Here is a 20,088-nt window from a genome sequence, read left to right as displayed (position 1 = left end):
CTCCCGGTGAAGGCAAACTGTGGCTTGCACTCTGATGCCAGAGGGATGCAGAAAAACGCATGAGTGATATCAATTGTGGCACCACTCGGCTGCCTTTGACTCCAGCTCATATTGAAGTTCCAACATGCCTGGCACAGCAGCACTCAGAGGCGGCGTGACTTCATTCAGGCCACGATAGTCCACTCTCAACCTCCACTCCCCATTAGACTTCCGCACTGGCCATAAGGGGCTGTTAAAGGGTGAGCGGGTCCTGCTGATCACTCCCTGTTTCTCCAGTCAATGAATCAGTTCCTGAATGGGAATTATGGAGTCCTGGTTGGTGTGATACTGACATCGGTGCACTGTTCTGGTGGCAATGGGCACTTGTTGGTCTTTGACTTGCAGCAAACCCACAATGAAAGGATCTTCTGAGAGGCCAGGCAGGGTAGATAATTGTTTAATCTTCTCTGTAGTCACAGTAGCTACACCAAAAGCCCATCGATACCCCTTGGGATCTTTGAAGTATCCCCTCCTGAGGTAATCAATGCCAAGGATACAAGGGGCCTCTGGGTCAGTCACAATGGGATGCTTTTCCCACTTGTCCCCTGTTAAACTCACTTCAGCCTCTAATACCAATAATTCCTGGCATCCCCCTGTCACTCCAGAGATCCAGATGGGTTCTGCACTTCTGTGCCTTGATGGCATTAGTGTGCACTGTGCACCTGTATCTACCAAAACTCTATATCTCTGTGGATCCAATGTGCCAGGCCATCGAATCCACACAGTCCAGTAGACCCGATCATCCCTTTCCTCCTCCTGGCCGAAGGCAGGGACCCTCTCTTCCTGTTCCTGGTCAGAGTATTCACTGTCTGACCTTTGCGATGCCAGACCAGAGGTCCCCTCACCAGGATCAAAGGAGTTGATCTCATTCCTTTTACGTCTGAGAGGTCGGTGATTTCTTTCTTGGGTCTATGCAGCAACTACGTGGACAGCTTTCCTGGGTGACCCCTTCTTAACGGCTCTCTTCCCTCTCAGTTCATGTACTTGGGCTTCCAGTTTAGAGGTGAGTTCACCATCCCACTTCTTCATGTCTTCCCCCTGGTCACACAGAAAGAACCAGAGCTCACCACATGGCCCTCGCTTGGGGCTTCCTTTCCCTCTGACCGGGGCAGGAGGGGAATAAAACGAGAAGATGCAAAAAAGGAACTCGAGAGTCAAAGACACATCCTCATGGAGGTACAGTCAATGCTCTCACTTTATTCCAAAAATACACACATTATCAAGGGTCCTACAGGGTTCACACGCTCTAATTCTAACTTTCTATTGGTTATATTCACTTTCACACACGATATCTATAACTTTATTGGCTCTACTAGCCAAGGCACATTTCCAGGCCCCCCCATTTTCTGGTTTCTCACACCCTGGATAACAACCTCCTTCCTTGTTTTCCTCTATGCAACTGTACTGGTTTAAAAGTTAACCAGCAGGGGAAATGAACTCAACTCAAAAGAGAGATTGCAAGTCAGAATAACAATTTAATAAAATAATACAATAAGCATGACTACACAGACAAGCAATTGGTCTCAACCCACAAAACCCAAATGTACAACCTGGCACCCCAGGGCACAAACAAAACAGTGCTCCCTGGGCCCCCCCCAAGTCCAAAGCAAAGGGAGAGGGGGAAAAAAAAAACTGCTGGTGGGAGAACTGCTGCAGTCTGGCCAAAGTGGTGATTGCAGTTCAGTTGAGGGTGGTGGTCTCAGTCCGGCTGAGAGCGGTGAGCTGCGGTCCTCCTCTGGATCCCACGAGAGGTGGAAAGGTTCTGAAACTCCAGGTTTATATATTCTCCAGCTCAGGCAGCAATGTTTAGCCCCTCCCCCAGAGCGGGGAATTCCATAAAAGGATGCTCAATCCTTCCCTCAGAGTGGGGAATTCCATAAAAGGGTGTGAGGGTGCTCAGTCAGGGAATTCCACAAAAGGGCATGAGGACAGGAGCATGGGGGGGGGGGCACCTCGCAGGCCTCTACTGACAACAGTTTCTGGGAAATGGCATGGAGGGCTATAGAATACACAGTTTTGGGCTACACCCATCCAATGATGAATCGGTTCCAGCTGTTCTAACTAGGACAGCAGCTTTCTGATATCTGCTGCTCAAGGACACACATCTGCTGCTGGAGAACACAGGTCCCTGCCGTCCAGCACGCAGGCCAGATTGTGGAAGCAGGCCTGAAGCAGTATATGTCCTGCATCATCTAAGATTCTCTCAACAGGGGACCAATCTCTTGGGCTGCCCCTGAGAACTGAGGTGTTGGCCCGTGGGAATGAGGAAATGCCCAGAGTTTCTTTTACATTTCAGAGCCAGGAGAATATCACCTCTACAGTTGGTGGATCCATCTTTAGGTAATATAATGTTACCAGGTTGTTGAAATATGATGCAGGGGCACTTTGAACCACCTTCCTCCACATGTCATTTTGCAAGGAACATCCTCTGGGTCTTTGGGGGTGTTATCCCTTCTTAGGTTACTAGAGATGATTTCCAGCACTGCTAATTCTCTCAAGTACTGGATACCTTCATCTGCAGTGGCCCACTTTCTTGGGGAGCTCATTGGATCTTCCTTGAATAGATACCTTTCCCTCACGGTTGAGAGGAGCTGTCTCCAAAGACTGCGAATTGTTCTCTCCTTTCCAATTCCTCTTTCAATTTTGCGATCTCTGGCAAGGGATCCCAGCTATTGGGCTTCATGACCTTCCAATTGCAGACTATCAGCCCTGTTATCCCAGCATCGAAGCAGCCATGTAGGAATCCACTCACCAGGCTGGCAACTGTAATCTTTCCACAAGTCCCTGAGTTCTGATGAGGTCAGGGACCAGGTAACCTGGGTTTCCTGTTTGATTTTTCTGACTTCCTTTGTTGAAGGACCGGTTAGTTCATTTACCCACTCCCCTCCTTCTTCTTCTTCTTCTTCCTCTTCCTCCCTTACTTATCGCTGATATGGACCTGTAGCTTGCCTTATCCATTTCTTCTTTTTCACTACTGGGGCAATTACTTTAGTTGTGGTTTGAGTCCCTACCTCAGCCATAGTGTCCTCCATTGCAGTTTGGGTCCCTGCCTCCACTAGTCTTCTGAGAGTATTGAACTGTGGCTCGATAAGCACAGGCCAGGTCCCGGTACACAGCAAGAAGCTGCTGGTTTTGATTGGGGTAGGCAAGGCACCCTTCCTTCAGGTGATGTGCCAGTTTGCTGACACCTGTTCAGGTGTGAAGTCCCAGGTAATGGGAGGTGTCAAACACCCTGGGAACCTGCCCAAATCCTTCCACATACCTTGCCACTCAGGAACTGGGCACCTCAGGGCGCACCAATATATCATCACCTAAAGTTGGTTTTCTCCTACACCTGGATAATACCAGATTCCACAAACTCCATAATGTGATGACAGTATTAGTTAAAAACAGTATCATTATGTCTTAGTTTAATGAGACAAAAGTGTTTGCTAAGGAGGGCAGGATAGGAGAAAAACCAAACTCCTCCCTCTGAGTTATTATAACTTAGATATTAAGAGACCTCAGTCAAAAAGGGGTGTAAAAGAAAATAACAATTCTTTACTAAATATATATATATATGTAACACAACAGAACAAGTAACAATTTGGTAACCGAAACTTTCACCAAAAAGAATTAAGTATTTTTTGCCTTTCAACGCAGTTATAACCACACCCAGCAGGGAGCGCTGGCGCACCTTTGGAGGCAGGGGCTGCAGTGACTCAGTCACGGTCACCAGGTGACACTGGAGAGCGCAGACGAAAATGCAAGGGCTGCAGTGACTTCCTTTCAATCAGCGCCCACAAGCTGTTCCTTGGACCTGCTGGCAAACAGGGCTCCCCACGTGGCACAAAGGAAACTCCCCTGGCAAACAAGGCTCCCCCAAATGGCACATAAGGATCTCCCTCCAGGCAGACCATCTCTGAGAGTGCTTGCTCTAGACAGTCCACACCAAGCCCAGGCCCCCTCCCCTCAGCTATGGCGGCAGCGGCTGGCAAGGGACGGAGGTGCCAGTCTGTCCAGCGAAGAACAGGGAGAATGTAGTGAGTTGGTTTCTTGGATTTTTTAGACCTTCCTTAGCAACGGGGTCAGGAATCTAAGGAAGTATTCCATGTCATTCCTTTCCATAACACAAAATATAAAAAGGGGCAGATAAGAGAGTTCACTCTCTTCTCTCTTCTGGTGGCTGAAGACGACAGGTCTCTCTCGCAGACGGTTTTGCTTGTATAGGCCAAAGCCTGCCGTTATCTCCAGTCTCTCCGGGAGGCATTGGGGGAGTTGGCTACTGCCTTGCACAGTTCTGCTGTCCTGCTCAGGGAAGTATTTAATTCGTTTTTATATTTATTCATTAGTTCTCTATTAACGGGTATATTTAGGAGATATTTGTTTTTAGGTTTCTTTTTATCCCTGTTTTCCCCCTCCCTTTTCCTTTTTTCCCCCTCAGGAGCTCCCTGTTGTGTATAATATATTCAAATTCTATATATAACTGTAAATATACGTAATATATATATATTTGATATAATCCCATTTCATTCGAACTTATTTCAGTTTTTTTCCCTGTGGTTCGTTTTTGTTTCCTCGCTTGAGGAGAGCGGGAGGGGGAGGAGACAGCTTGGGTTTGGCGGGAGAGCCAGGTCAAACTGATACAGAGACCCAAATGGCAGCCTCTGTGACAACAGAGGTGGTGTGCAACCCCCTGCCGTGAGCACCGTAGGGACTCTCTCACTGGGGGATGAACAGGTCCTCGGCAGCTCCAAAAGGTGCCCAGGCAGTGGTGGCAGTCCGCAGAGCAGGCGTCACAGGGCGCAGGTGGTCGGGGGATGAGCCAGGACCCCTCTCAAGCTATGGCAAATCTGAGCAAAGCAACCACTGAGTGCCGAAGGCAATGAAACCAGCAGGGGATGGAAATCGGCACTGGTGGAAAACTGAGGTCTCCCTTCACCCCGCCAAAGAAGGAGGACAGAAGTGGAGTAAATTCCCCATCCCTCAGTCTAAAAAGCTCACCCACCCCATCCCCCACCTCGGCTGGCCCCTCAGCCCGTGGCTACAGGAGGGGATGGGATTTCCCTTAAGCAATTCAACCTGTGAACCGAGGTTATTTAGCTTTTCAATAGGACGGTCATTAAGGCCTGAGCTAGACAAACAATGAAACCTGATGTGTATCTCACCCTAGCAAAGACTGTTGGTGTGGAAAATTCACCAAAAAAAAAAAAAGGTATGAAACTATAACACATTACTAAACTGCTCACATAAGGATTAGCAAGGAGCACAGAAGACTTCTTTATAAAACCATTTATATCAATGTCAGGGAGGGGGGGAAGGGTGCATTCCTCCATCATCCCCAGATAACTCTCCAGAAGATAAGTCCCCAAGCATAACAAGGCCATTAGTTTAAAGGCAAAGCACGGAACCATTGTTTAGATTAGTATGTTCCCAAAACAAAGTGATAAGCAGTGCAGCCACACTCTGTGTCCCACACAGGAGTTTGCTATTCAATAGCTACTATTATTATAGCATGCAATATATATATTTAACTGCCTTTATCATACCCCATGTTGTGCACCAAAAAGGACTGTGGTAGGTTGACCTTGGCTGGATGCCAGGTGACTACTTGGACACTCTATCACTCCCCAGACAGACAGGGGAGAAAGTAAAATGGAGAATAGCTAGTGGGTATGGATAAGGCAGTTTAATAAAGCAGAAGTTAGACGAAAGCTTGCATGCACAAAAGCAAACCAAAAGATAACACAGTTTATTCTCCACTTCCCATCAGCAGTGATGGCCGGCCACTTCCGAGAAGCAGGGCTTCAGCATGCATAACAGTTTCTCAACAGGCAACTATTGGAGACAATGAACGCCTGCCTTCCTTCTCCTTCCCTTAGCTTTTATATCTGAGCTGATGTCCTATGATATGGAATATCCCTTTGGTCAGTTTGGGTCAGATGGCCTGGTTGTGTCTCCTCCCAGAATCTAGCCCTCGACTGAGGAAGGAATGTTACAGTGCTGATGCTGTGCTCAGCAGAAGCCAAAACACCGGTGTGTTATCAACACCCTTCTAGCTACCAATGCAAAGCACAGCACTGTGAGGGCTACTATAGGGAAATGAACATCAGCTCAGCCAGACCCAATCCAGTTACACATAGCTTTTACACTGTCTTGGCTTGGGCCATCTAACATCCTTGTCATCTCAGTTGTTTCCGGTAAGGTGGACACTGCCCATCCCTTCCTCAGGGACTAACTAGTGGTGGGCAGGCTCAGTGAGGTGCTCGTGATATGGTTGTTGACTTGCTAATGGCATGGGGGCACAGCCCCAACAGACCTGCCAGCTGTAGCTCCTGTTGGCTTACTCCAATATCCTCAAAAGGCTTCTGAGCATCATCCCTTTAAAGACATTTGTGCAGCTGGGGTTTAGATAAATATACAAATGAAACAACCCAGTGAAAGTGGGTAGTTTAGGTGCACCAGTGTCAACAGTGTCATGTGTGAAGTGGGTGAATTCCCTTCCAATGGTGTGTATTGGGATCTACCCATACATGGCCCAGTCATTTGCCCCACGTGGCTTCTCCCATACAGGAATTGCAGACAACTTCATGTCCTGCTTATTGCACCAGCCCTGAGAGGGTACAAGTCCGTGGATTTCCAGTCCTGCTTCAATAGGGTCTGAGATGTTGTAAGGATGTTTGGATGGCAACTGTTTCTTTTATCACACTGACATGTTGAGTGTGCAGCTCTGTCTCACTCTCATCCCTTCCATATTGATGCCTCCTGTCTCTTGGAGCTGATTACTGCATTTCCTTCGGTTTTACAGGGTTACCATTCATTGCCTCATCAAGCTGAAATCGCACACCAAAAAACTGTTCAGAAGGAGGAGAAATGACCGAAGGTAGGTGAAACCTCTTTTATGTTTTTTTTATAAATCTACTCTTCTTTGTTGCACATCTTCTCCTACTGTCTCATGGAGTGTCTTTGGACAATACTGCTCTTTAGCAACTGCCAGTGTTGGGTTAATGCATAAACCCTTATTTGAACAGTAATGTCCTGAAAATACAGTCCTGGAAGCAAATCCCCCCGGTTTGTCTTTTAAATCTTGGTTTGTTGCCAAAAAATCAGATATAAAGAAACTCTCTAAGACCCTTTTTTGAGTTTTAGGGAGCAAAGCCTTCTTTTATTTAAGCACGCTGGATGCACAAGAGAATATTTTTTCCAAATTGTGCATACTTGAGTTACAAAAACCTCCTTCCTTTATTCAGTTACCTAATTAACAATTCAAACATTACCTAATCCTGTTCCCCCCCTTTCCCAGAACTGTTCCTCCCATTGACATGCCTCCCATTTTGAGTTGGTGGTCATTCTGTTTGTTCTGTAGTCTTCCTCATGCTGTCCTTTTCTTGAACCCTTACTTTTGGCACATCTTCATGCCCTTTGGAACTTTGCCAGAGAACAAGACTAGTTTTGACTGGCCTGTTCCTTTTATCATTTCTACTTCAGAATAAGGAGAACTTCTGTCTCCTAAGAAATTCCTTTCTGCTGAGTCTGCTGACCTTTAATATAGGTCAAGGTACATGGTTTGCTACATAGTTTTAAGCTACATTCATTATTCTATATGGTTACAGGTTATGTCCTATATTGCTCCAAGAGTATCTTAAGGACCTTCTCTTCCCTTTATACTTATTCCAGCATAACCAGATGTCGTAAGGCAGAAATTGTGTGAACAATTTCTATTGCATTTCTGAGATTTTTACCTTGGTATAACTGAGTACTGATAGTAAAAATTACTGTGCCATTAAGATGGTTACAGGACCTGAAGTTAGAACAAAGGTGGATTCATGCCAGATGCCAAGGAGGAGTTTTGGCAGGTGAATAAAGTTTTCTCATCTCCTATGACCACCTGTTGCAGTCCAATTAACAGTGGACAGCAGAGCATGTTTTCCTTATGTAACCAATGTAGTGTGAACAAGAAGCTAAGCATCATAAGCACTATATAATCTGTCTTTCTTCTAATAAAGACGACATTTTGCCTGATCATATTGATGTAAGAGCATCTGTCCGTTCCTTTCCGTCGATAATTGACGCCCGAACAGGGACTCAAAGTTCGTCAGTTCTCCGGGACATAAGGCGAACGGAAGAGCCGAAGGAAGCAACTGTTACAGGTAGCACTGCCCCGGTGCTGTGAACAAAGCCGTGCACGGTCAAAATTGGAATCTCACCCTGATCCGGTGAGTCAGCTGGTGGGAGCATGGGGGTCACGCTTTCCAAATATGAAGAAGTTGTGAAAAGGCTCCTACAACATATAGTCTCTCTAAGAGAGCCAAATTATGATAAAAAAACCCTTGAAGGGTTAATAGTCTGGGCGAGAGCTAAGAATCTACTCCCCTCCGCTCAAACAGCTTTTGAGGTATCCATTTGGGATGCTATAAAGGAACAGTTATGGGAAGAAATGGAACAAGGGTCAAAAAATGTTAAAAAGTATAGAAAATACCCTAAAGTTTGACGTTTGGTCGTTGAATCGCTGCAAGAGTTAACTACGGATCAGCAAAAACTTATAGTTGCTCAGGGAACTTTGTCGGGAGTCAGCGAGACTGTGGCGTGTCTCCGAACCGATAGATCTGTTTGCGAGGAGGTCCTAGTGCCTGCAGCTGCACAGTCGCGATCGCTAATAAAAGCAGCGGGACTGACTCAGTTTAGCAGCATACTTGTACCAACAGAGACTGTAAGCAAAACAGGAGCAGCGGAGAGCAACACTGGCACTCTGCCAGCCTGCGTTGCCAGCACTGCCACCTTCTACTGAGCCTGCGCTGGTCACAGAACCAGAAGCTGTCACTGCGCAAACGCCGCCTGGAACAGAGCTGCTAGGAGCCTCCGAACCACTAGATGTCGCTACATCGTCACTGCCTGGAACCATCATGTCGCCTGAAATTGCGTCATCAGCAGTCGTCTCATCAGAACCAGGAAGTCAAACCATGGAAACTGCAGTTGCTGCAGCCGGAGTTACCTCTGCAAGCGTTGCCGTAGCAACTGAAGCTATTTCAGCAAGGACTGCCGCCTTGGCAGCAACTGCTGCCGTCCTAGCAGGAGCTGCCGTTTCGGCAGAAGCCACCACCATCCCGACGGGGACCGGAGCCGCTGCCGAAGCGAGCATGGCTCCTTCACCCAATTCAGTTCTGCTACGAAAGGAGAAAGAAAAACCTAATCGTGGTAATGCAAAAGAGTTATTTTCATCATTTCCATCCTCAGGCTTGTCTCCTGATGACAAGAGCTTGGACAATGGAAGGCAGGAAGCCACTATGCTTGGAATAAAAGACCTCAAAGACACCTTATTGCTTCTCTTTCAAGAGCTTGAGTCTAAATTAGGAGAGAGACAGCTTGTTCAGCTGAATACAGCCCCCTCTAATGTTTCAACTTTAATTGAGAGTGAACCCTGGAAAGCTTTGGACTGGAAAATTTTAAAAGAAGTTAAAATGACTGTTATGCAGTATGGTTTAAAGAGTACTTATACACAAATAGTACTGTGGCATCTCTTTACTGCTCATTTGTTAACACCATATGATATTCGTATAATTATATCTATGTTACTTTCTCCTTTCCAGCAACTGGAATTTTTCATCAAATGGAGTGCCAGTTGTGCAGCAATGGTTGCACAATCTAGGCAGAAAGGACACCCTCTCTTTGGTGTTTCTGCTGACATGCTCATGGGTTTTGGTCAGTACAACAGTGCATATTTGCAAATACAGTTTCCAGATGCAGTATTAAAAACTAGTCAGGATTTAGCTTATAAGTCATTGCTTATGATAAGAGATGCAAAGTCAGGACTCCCATGTACTTCAATCAAGCAGGGACCCACTGAACCATACAATCAGTTTGTAGATCGTTTACATGAGTCGATAAATTCAGATCCGGACATAGATAATAACATGAAAACAAAATTCTTAGACATACTGGCCTATAATAATGCTAATGAAAATACAAAACAAGTTTTAGGTACACTACCTAGGAGTGCTGCTACAGCCCAGTTTTTAGAAGCTGCTGCAAAAATAGTCCAACAAGAGAAAACAACCTATTTAGCTGATGCAATAACTGCAGCTATAAAACCTTTTTTGTCTGTGGAGACTGACACTTCTTCAGAATCAGACACAAGTTCTGATGGTGATGAAGAAGAAAATAATGTTGGAGTTTAGAACAGATCAGCAACATTCCTAGAAATTTTTTCAGAATTATTAAATAATAGAATTAGTATAGTGGAGTTTGTTGCAGAATAAAGCTGTTATAGGTTTAGGATTATTAGCACAAGAGTATTTAGTAAAGAAATCAGTGATTTAAGAATTCTTTAACACACTTTTGCACAAAGAAAAAGGGGGAAAGAAAGATATCAGTTTTCCTCTATTGACTTGCAAAAGTGTTTCATGTGTTTAAGTTTTTTGTGCACAGGTGTTCTCTGGTTATCTGCTCATAAATGAAACCCTGGAAAGAAGCTGGTTCTTTAAAACAAGGCTGATGTTGTTGCTGTTGCAGGTAACAGTGAATTACCAAAAGGGCACAGTATTTAGTCTTATTGAGAGCACAATTTTTTGAGCACAGTTTTCTCAGTATTACAAAAGCACAATTTTTAAGTATTATGAACACAATTTTTTGATATTTTTAAAGCACATAAGTCTAGAAGGTAAGAAGTACATAATTATAGAGGTTTAGAATTTAAGAAAGTGTGCTGTGTGAACTTTAGATTATTCACTATATATTAGTAAAAGAAAGTTTATCTATCAGGTTAAGAAACTTTAACATTATAAGGTACTAAAAAATTACAACTTTTTAGCTCATAAAACACAGTGATATGGAATTCAAAAGTATGCTTGTGTGAATGTTGACAGTGGCCACTGTGAGAGCTTGTATGTGTGAATGTGTGTGAATGCATGATGATTAATGTGTTTTGATCCAACAAATACACAAACATCTTTAAATAAACACAGAAGACACATAACTCAAAAATGAATGAAGTTCCATTTCCAGAAGTGTTTTAGACTGAATAAAGATTTTCAAGAATAAATCCTATATTTAGAAAAGCACTTTTAAGAAAATTTAAGAGCACAAACCTTGAAGTTAATAAGTTGTTAAGTTTGTTAATGCACTATTATTGTAATATGTAATGATGTTTATTGATATGTTATTGGTACAATAAAGAGTGATACAGAAATGCAATATAAATTGTTCAAAAATCGAAAGGGGGATTTGTCGTAAGGCAGAAATTGTGTGAACAATTTCTATTGCATTTCTGAGATTTTTACCTTGGCATAACTGAGTACTGATAGCAAAAATTACTGCGCCATTAAGATGGCTACAGGACCTGAAGTTAGAACAAAGGTGGATTCATGCCAGATGCCAAGGAGGAGTTTTGGCAGGTGAATAAAGTTTTCTCATCTCCTATGACCACCTGTTGTAGTCCAATTAACAGTGGACAGCAGAGCATGTTTTCCTTATGTAACCAATGTAGTGTGAACAAGAAACTAAGCGTCATAAGCACTATATAATCTGTCTTTCTTCTAATAAAGACGACATTTTGCCTGATCATATTGACCTAAGAGCATCTGTCCGTTCCCTTCCGTCGATAACCAGATCCTCCCACTTGTATTAGAAGAGACAGTTGTCAAGGTATTATCTGCAAAAGCTTTGAGTCCTTGGGACTTACTTTCTCTTTCTATTGAAAGGTAAAATTTTCTGACATTCAGGGTTGCCTACAAAGTGGACATGGTTTGGTCTAGAGTGGGTTGCAGTGACCCTCAGATGTGTGAAGGAGGGAATGTGCTAAATAGGTAGCTGAGTTCCTGTGGCGTTGGTGATTTCAGTACATTAATTTAATTGGGTCAATTGGATATTTAATTGTGTAAATTGCATATTTAATTATACAAGGGCATTGAGAGTCCTTGATAGGAATCATGACTATGGTTTAATGTGAAAATAAATGGGGAATAAGTGAGTTAGTTGTACATGCAGCTTTATTTCTGCTGACATGTTCTGCTGTGGCTGAGACAACACAACCAGGGCAATAAAGTGTTTCTAAAACCAGGAGTTTGCAAGGTTAATGTGATTGAACAGCAGAAAAAGTGACCAATGTTTTCTTTCTCCTAGAATGAGCTGAAATCTGTATTTGAGCTGTCATGCCTCACGGGGGATTTTCAGTGAAATCCTACCTGTAACAATAGTTGGAGTGTGTCCTCAAATCTCCCCATTGCTTCTTGACTCATGAACAACCATGATATAGTTAACTCTGTGCATGATTTGGTTTTCCCAAATTTTACCAATGACCAAAAAAACAGCTGACAAAGTTTGCTTAGGCAGTCTAGAAACATTCTGTTGTGGGCAGTGCAGTTCATCAGCAGCAAACTCCATTTCTCTCTTCTTTGGGGCTCCCTCCTTTTTTTCTGTACACAATTTAAAAACCAATTTAGTCTTGTGATTTATAAAAAAGAAAGGTCTTGCTTCAGCTGGGTTGTGGCCCTGTGATCACCAAAACATGGTTAAAACCAAGCTGAAGTCTGATTGTGTAGCAAGAGCAAGTTGGGTGGGCTTCCTCATAGTGCTGGGTTGGGTTCTCCAAGAAATTTGAAGTGGAGGTTGGAGGATTTTGCTCCCATCCCAGTTCACCGAGCGGATCTTCCTTTGCCATCCAAAGAGTGCATGATGCTGTGTGAAAGGATACCTTCAGAGCCAAGGGGGCTCCTGCCTGAACCCCCTTTCCCCAAAACTGGACCAGAGCCGTGGAACTGCACGTTGATTCTTCCCTCCCATCCAAAAAACCAGCCAGTTGGACAGATCACACTAGATGTACCTTTCTATTTCTTTTTCTTTCTCATCCCTTAAGATAAACCATTAGCAGACAGAAACATCCAGCCCACCAGGGCATCCCTGCCTCCTGCACAGATGGCAAGGAGAGATAGCAAAGAAACTGCCTTGGACTGGGGTTGGAAGATGGAGGGGTGAGATGCAGCCCAGACCTAATAACACTGGGATAATATCCCAGGAGGAGAGACAAAAGTCCTAAAACCCAGTTGATACAGCATCATTCAGGAGGAGACATGGGGTTGTTTCAGCCCTAATCAGTCACAAATTTAATAAAATGGAAAGAGCGGAGGGTATGCAGTCCTGACCAAGTCCTCCACAGTGGTGTCAAAGCTTAGATAGAAAAGCATAATTTTAATTGCAAAAAGCTAAGAAACCCTAGTAGAGGGAGTTAGAGTGAAACAACAGTCTCTTAAATATTTATTTAAGCAGAAAAGTCATGGTCCCATCCCCTAGACTTTGGTTGGGGACCTCAGCAGCCCCCCTTTTCCCATGCCTTGTGGTTTGACACTGGGAGTTTTCAAGATCCCCTTATCTCTGCAGTGCATTTGGGACTAGGAGGGGAGTTTTAGTCCTTATAGTGCTGCTTGAGTTGCCCCCAGAGAGCATTTACTCCTTAAAATTAATTTCTAGCAGTAAATGAGGTCTCAGAATTGTTATTTTATGAGAAGAGCATGGTAGAAATGGGGGGGGGGAGGTACAAATAGGAGGAAAAAAGGGAATAGGAAAAAAAGAAACAGACTGCATTGGAGAAATTTCTTCACAGAAAGGGTTGTTAAACATTGGAATGGGCTGCCCAGGGAGGTGGTGGAGTCGCCATCCCTGAAGGTGTTCAAGAAATGACTGAATGTGGCACTTAGTGCCATGGTCTAGTGGCAAGGTGGTGACTAGTCAAAGGCCGGACTCAATGATCTCAGAGGTCTTTTCCAACCTAAATGATTCTGTGATTCTGTGGAGCACAAACAGGTTGCAAAGTTGTTTATACTTTATTGCAGTGCTATTACCTTAATGTCCCAGGCATCACTCTGGGAGAGAAAAGCTTCATTTCAGAGCTGGTGAAGCCACACAGGTGATATAAACATTCCTCAGGGTGAGATTTTATGTCCAGCAAAACAGTTGTGAGTTCTGGGCTTTTTGTTTTAAACCTCATCTGGATGCGAAGAGACTCAAAATTGCACGACTGTGGATGGGGTATTGAAGACAGTGAGGCTTGGGAGAGAATGAGCAGGGCCATTTGGCAGTGCATGGGTTGGGAGAGGGTTAGGAAGGGTTGGTAGCAGCCAAGGATGGGAGTAGGGTTGACATGCAATGAATTTGCAAGAAGAGAAGAGGTTGTCCTGCTATATTAGTTAGAGCAGGTGTGGCCCCAAAGCCCTGGCACAGTTGGATCTGGTTTTCATCAGGCAGCTTTTCCCCTTCTCCTGAAGGTGGTGAGCACTTGGCACTAAGCAGTGCCCCAGACCCCACAAGCAATGCCTTTACATGGTGCACCATCTCTCCCTGATTGGGACCTGCCTCATCCAAGCAGGATGACACATCCCAGGTGACCATGGTAGGCATCCTCCTGCCATGTGCAGGAGTCGTTGCTCACAAGTGGACATTCGAGGAGTCAACCCCCAGGCTGACCTCTGCTCAATACACAGGTCCAGCCTGGTTGTAGCTGACCTTCAGGTTGGTTGGTACTTTATATAACACAGCTATTACAAAAAAGCTGATAAGGCACATTGGTACCCAGAAATCTGCCTATTTTTTTCCAACTAGTCTTATAAATGATATCAGTTCCCCCCCCAAGCATATGCAGGCTCCTCTCCCCTACCCCATGGTGACATTCAGAAGGGACCATGTCTTGGGCTAGTGAAGTACCTTTTGTTTCTCATACAAAATTATGCTGATGTCCCACAGTGCTATTAATAGTGCCTGTCCCTGCTTCCTTTCTGTCACCTTTCCTCAGGAAATGATGTCACTGCATTGCAGTGCAGCGCAGCTCACCTACCTGAGGTCTCTGTCATGTACCTTTCACTCCCCTGGGGAGAAATTACCCTATGGGTTGTGCAGCCATAGTTCTCTCCTTGCTTATAGGATATGTTTTTGAATTCCACAAGTCATTTTTCCATGGGATACATGCCTCATTTGTTGCATAAGATAGACATTAAGAGCAAATTAGAGGTGTTATTAAAACAGTCTTCGACTTTCCCAGTTAAGAACCACTGTGGCTCTGTTGGACATGTTTTCGCTAACAGTGATCAACATCAGAGCCACATCTGGTGGAGGGTTTGATTCCACAGGGTGTTGTAAAAGCCTACAGGAGATGGTGAGATCCCTACCGCAAAGAGTTTATAATCAGGCAAGGAGACTAGGGAGAAGTTTTGCCCTCCCCGCCTCACCCAGCAGAAAATCCTGGTGTTTTCTCTGTTGGCTTAGACACATGAGATGTAATTTACACCTCCTGATGAGGATGATGGAGGACATCATTGTTTGATGGGATCATTGAAGGAGAGCAGCAGAGGCAAGTTTTTTCATAGATGTCCATGTGAGCAACTGTCAAATACCAATGAGGGTTTTATTGTCCCAAATGCTTGCTGCCATACAAGATCAATCCTACCGAGATATCATCAAGGGCAACTTAGTTTGACCTTCCATAGGCAATTACTCCAGGGAAGAAGGGAGTTTTCCTGGGCAGTGGCAGGACCTCTCCTGCAAGAAAAAAATATTCTGGGATATGAGGCACAACAGACCCATTTCTCAAGTCCCCTCCTCCAACCCTTCCCAACACAATGCCTCTCTGCTAGCAGACCACAAGCTGTGCTGGGACATGGTCTCCTGGGGCAGGTGGGCTCTGAGTTTGGCCCTATGTTTTTAAAAAAGTTCCCAAACCCACCATTTCTTAAGTATCTATTGAAACCTTGCAAGTCAACTTGGTGCTGCACAGGGTTTCACCAGTTCCCATGGCATCCTGGTATGATGTGTTTTAGGATGGAAGGCTTAGCTGGCCAAACTGCATGGCCCAAAAAATAGGTGGACAGAGGCTTACACTAGCCTTGTAGGAGTGATAAGAAACGTTGCCCAGTTTAGATAGGATTTACAAGGACTCCTTTAAACAATCTCTCAACCTTCGCCATATCGATCATCATCATTGGTCTACTCTGGCCTCCAATCGGGAGGTCTGGAGACACACTATCTATAATGCTACTGTTTCTTTTGAGAACGCACGCAGGATCACTCTCGAGGAGAAAAGACAACGTAGAAAGAACCGTGTCTTGTCGATACCACCTAAGGAGTCTTTCCACTGTGCCTTTTGCAACCAGACTTGTCTATCTCGCATTGGCCTTTTTAGCCACCAACGCGCTTGTAGCAAGTGTGGGTAGAGTCCTTCTCAAATCTTCGTTCGCAAAACCTAACCATGTATGTGTACAAGGAATTTTTAAAGGAGGCGGTCTGGAGTCTGAAATATAAGTTCTTTTATTGCAAAGTAATAAAAGATGAATCAATATTCATTCAAGTCACATTCTTACCAGTAGTCTAGGATCTGTCTGTGTTTGTGGTCAGCAGATTTTTGGGAAATGTTTTGTACTCTGGTTGTGTATTTCAAGTTTAAACTAAACTGGATTCAATTTCTTGTCACTGTATTTTTCAATGGTTTTCATGTAATTTTTGCAATCATGTTTACAGCGTACTAAGAATCCAAAACAATAGTTCCAAGAAATGCACTTTATTCAGAGCACCATTTTCAAGCAATTTCTACATGAAATCACTGCAGTGATTTCTATACCAGTCTGGGCAGTCAGTCTTGAAGTCTGGGGGCCGTCTTCCTAGCTGGTTGCCCACTCTGTGCAACAAGGGCCTCCATCTGGACATCCCTAATGATTTGTGGGAGATCCAGCAAAGCATTCGAAGAGCCGTTTTGGAGCTATCTTGCACGCCATCTGTACTTAGGATGTCTTTCCCAAGCTTGTGTTGCAAAACAGCTACTGAAATTTCTCCCAAAGATTCATTTCCATGAAGTTTATAAGAAAATAGTTGACTCAGGCAGCCTGTGTGGCCAAGCATTGCAGAATGTGAGGACTTTATTGGACTTCAGCAGCAGACAAGTTTGCTTTTCTGAGTCTGCTCTGATGCACTTTGTACTGTGTCCTTTCAACCCAACAGTGCTGTCTCTGCTCCTGCAGCACATCCTGGGGACTCATCTGGTGGTCCTTTGAATGGGGTGTCTAGCACTTTGGTGTGAAGTGATGCTGTAGGAAGGCATGTGGAGAAATCAGGTCTGTTTCTGTGTTTGGAAAGGCTGAATCAGTAGGCATCCCATAGCAGAAGATAGCACATCCTATGGTGAACCATGCTTAATGTCAATCCTACACCACTTTTTTGGATGCATTATTGCATGAGCACCTTGGGTGTCTCTGTGTGAAGCCCTTCCATCATATAATAAGGGAATCACAGAATGGTTTGGGTTGGAAGAGACCTTTAAAGATCATCTGGTCCAACCCTCCTGCAGCAAGCAGGGACATCGTCAACTAGATCAGATTGTTCAGAGCCTTGTCCAGCATGACCTTGAATGTTTCCAGGGATGGGACATCTACAACCTCTTTGGACAACCTGTGCCAGTGTTTCACCACCCCCACTGTAAAAATCGATGCTACTCTGTTGGTTTATAGTGAGTCTAATTATGTTGTAAAGGGTAAACCAAATCAACTCTAACAAACAAGACAGATGTGATGTCCAGACTCAAAGGAGGGTTGTCAGCAGCATCTGTACCCCAGGACCAAGGTGGTGACAAGAGGAGTTTTGCCCATGTAGGCAGCTCATGGGAAGGTTTCATAATGCTTTTCCCAGCAACCAGATGCTGTGAGACTCATTAGAAACATCTCTACCCTCATAGTGTTGGTTTTGTTGGCTGCGCTTTTCTTCTGGAGTTCATTGTATATTTTCAAGGATGTGTACATGTAAGATCTAAAGCACACACTGCATCTCAGCTGTTCAATGATGATTTTAAATCCTGATCACCACCATTTTGACAGGTGGATTTACTACGCTTCCAAAATGCTGTGTCCATCCAGACATATGGGCTCAGTCTAGTGATCAGGATAGCCTTTAACCCTAGTGACAGAAAGGCATAAAAGAAGTGTGAATAACTCCATTTTTGTTTTCAGAAGTGAACATGACATCTTCTTCCCTTCTCATCTGAGAAAAATGCAAACAGAAATTAAACTGAAGCCAATTGAAACTAGTTTTAGAGAGAAAGCCAAAGGGAAAAGATATGCAAGTCCCATGTTCTTCATCCTTGGAACTGATTGTTGCTTTCTGTGGGGTGATGCCAATTTTATGCCCCAAAAGGCACGGACGGAGAAACTGCTCAAAGTTTTCAGTCTATAAGCAGGAGGTATCTTTATTAATTACGGCGTCGGGAAGCAGCCAGGTCTCCCTGGACAAACTGCTTCATTCCAGCAATTCACAGCTGGACTTTTTATACAATCTTTGCCAAGCAATTGCATCATACAATACGAATATTCATAATATTGCAACATACATTTTTAATATTCATAACAGGTAGAGTTTAGGCGGAGTTAGGGGCGTGGTCTTCAATTTGGGGAGAATCTGAGGGATCGTTCCTGTTCTTCGGCCTCATGAACTCTTGTCCTTTCTTCCATCATCATCATAAACTTTGTGAACTTCTCTAATCTGGCTGATTTCCTAGTGCATCTGGCAGAGGGTCCTGATATCTGGCAAGGGTACCTGGACCTTGGTTCATTCTCTTTCCCTTATCTCCTTTTGTTTTTCTTCTATATGTCTAATATTATGTGTGTTTGCATTTTTAGTTCTCTCTGTTTTCTTGCGTACTTATGCTTCTGTTCTTTCGTGTCAGTGTGTTCTGCGTACCTTAATAAATTATTGCCTCCGCTGTTTCTAAGACCAAGTTCTCTGTGCTTTTGCTTAGGGCTTGCTTTCTAAATTAACTTTCATATTGCTATATTACATTTGCTCTCTAGGCCTTGCCTTGCTTCAGGGGGTTTAAGGTTTTTGATTAAATTGTGTGGACTGTGATGTCTGAGTTACCATTATACATGAGTGTAAAACATCGGAGTGCCTTTGATGGAGATAGGTTTGGTGAAGAATACTTTGGGGGGAAGTTAGGTCACTAGAATAGAAATTCAGACCTTACTCCTCATTATATTAATAACAACATTCCCTAGATCTCCAGGACCAGTTTTAGATGCTATAAAATTCCACCAGCTCCTAACTGGGATCCTTCAGGCCCTCCAGTTTGGACCACAATGTCCCTTAGGTGCCCAAAGCCAGTGATGATGGGCATTTTTTACCTCAGCCCAAACCCCTCTGGCAGCATCTGCTCATGGGTGCCAGCCCAGTTATTTGTGGAGCTGCATTGCACGAGGTGAAGCAGTTGGTCTGGTTGGAATATGTTTAGTTCAGAAAGGCTGTGCCTGGAGAAATTGGTTTGTTCAGGGGATGTTTCAAACAACTTCACTTCTTCCTACCCTTTCCCTTTTCAGGCTGAATATTCCGGACAGTTAGCTAGTACAGCTGGGAAGAACCCAGTTGTTATCCATCTTTGTGAATTTAACTCTTTCAGTGGTGACTAAGAGTTTTTCCCTCCCTCAATGCAGAATTGTGGTGGGATTTTCAAAAAGAAGGTGGGGAAAAGTGGCACTTCAACCCATAAAGCCAGCCCCACCAGTCCTCCATTCACAGGTACAGTTGCTGCATGCCTTGGGGATGGTCTGTTCCTCCAGCTTTGAAGGATGTGGAAGATAAGTGGGATCTAGGGTCCTTCTGGGAGTGGAAAGTCCCACAGAGTCCATTTCTGCAGCAGATCTTTATCCCTTATAATGGCAATTGTAGGGTGCGCATGCCTTATATAATAAGGAATAAAAACACTCCTCGTGAGATGATGAACAAAGAGGATTTATTTCAGAGGATTTTATCCCTTAAAACCATGTGACTTCTTTGACCAATAAGGTTGTCTATGTCGGCGCATGCTCTTTTGGGTTCCTCTGCCCCGGCACGTACCCTGTGCCTTGGACACGCCTCCTACATCACCCCCCTCTTAATTATCTAAAGAAGTCACTAAAACAGTGCAAAAACAACAGTGCAAACAATCAGAACAGTACATTGTAAACTACCAAAGCTCGCAATGACCCAGTACATCGCTTACTTTGGCCCCTTGTACTTCTATTGTAAACCTTTTAAAACTTTCTTATATTCCTATAGGGTAGTGCAACTTGGAGA

General features: G+C 44.2%; 1 protein-coding gene across 1 annotated transcript in view; it reads left to right on the top strand.

Annotated features, from left to right (window-relative positions):
- LOC113959172 (CBP80/20-dependent translation initiation factor-like) overlaps window positions 1-20,088 on the top strand; it is a gene marked incomplete at its 3' end in the record, with an annotated part of 210,118 nt that overhangs the window by 86,607 nt on the left and 103,423 nt on the right. Inside the window, 2 exon segments of the mRNA XM_027668004.1 lie at window positions 6,827-6,858; window positions 6,860-6,901. Coding sequence (XP_027523805.1) covers window positions 6,827-6,858; window positions 6,860-6,901 — 74 coding nt within the window.

This window comes from Corapipo altera, unplaced genomic scaffold (assembly GCF_003945725.1).
Source record: "Corapipo altera isolate COAL_440 unplaced genomic scaffold, ASM394572v1 61063, whole genome shotgun sequence".
In the NCBI taxonomy this organism is placed as follows: Eukaryota; Metazoa; Chordata; class Aves; order Passeriformes; family Pipridae; genus Corapipo; species Corapipo altera.
Note: the sequence above shows the minus strand (reverse complement) of the source record. Positions and strands in the feature narration are given on the sequence as shown.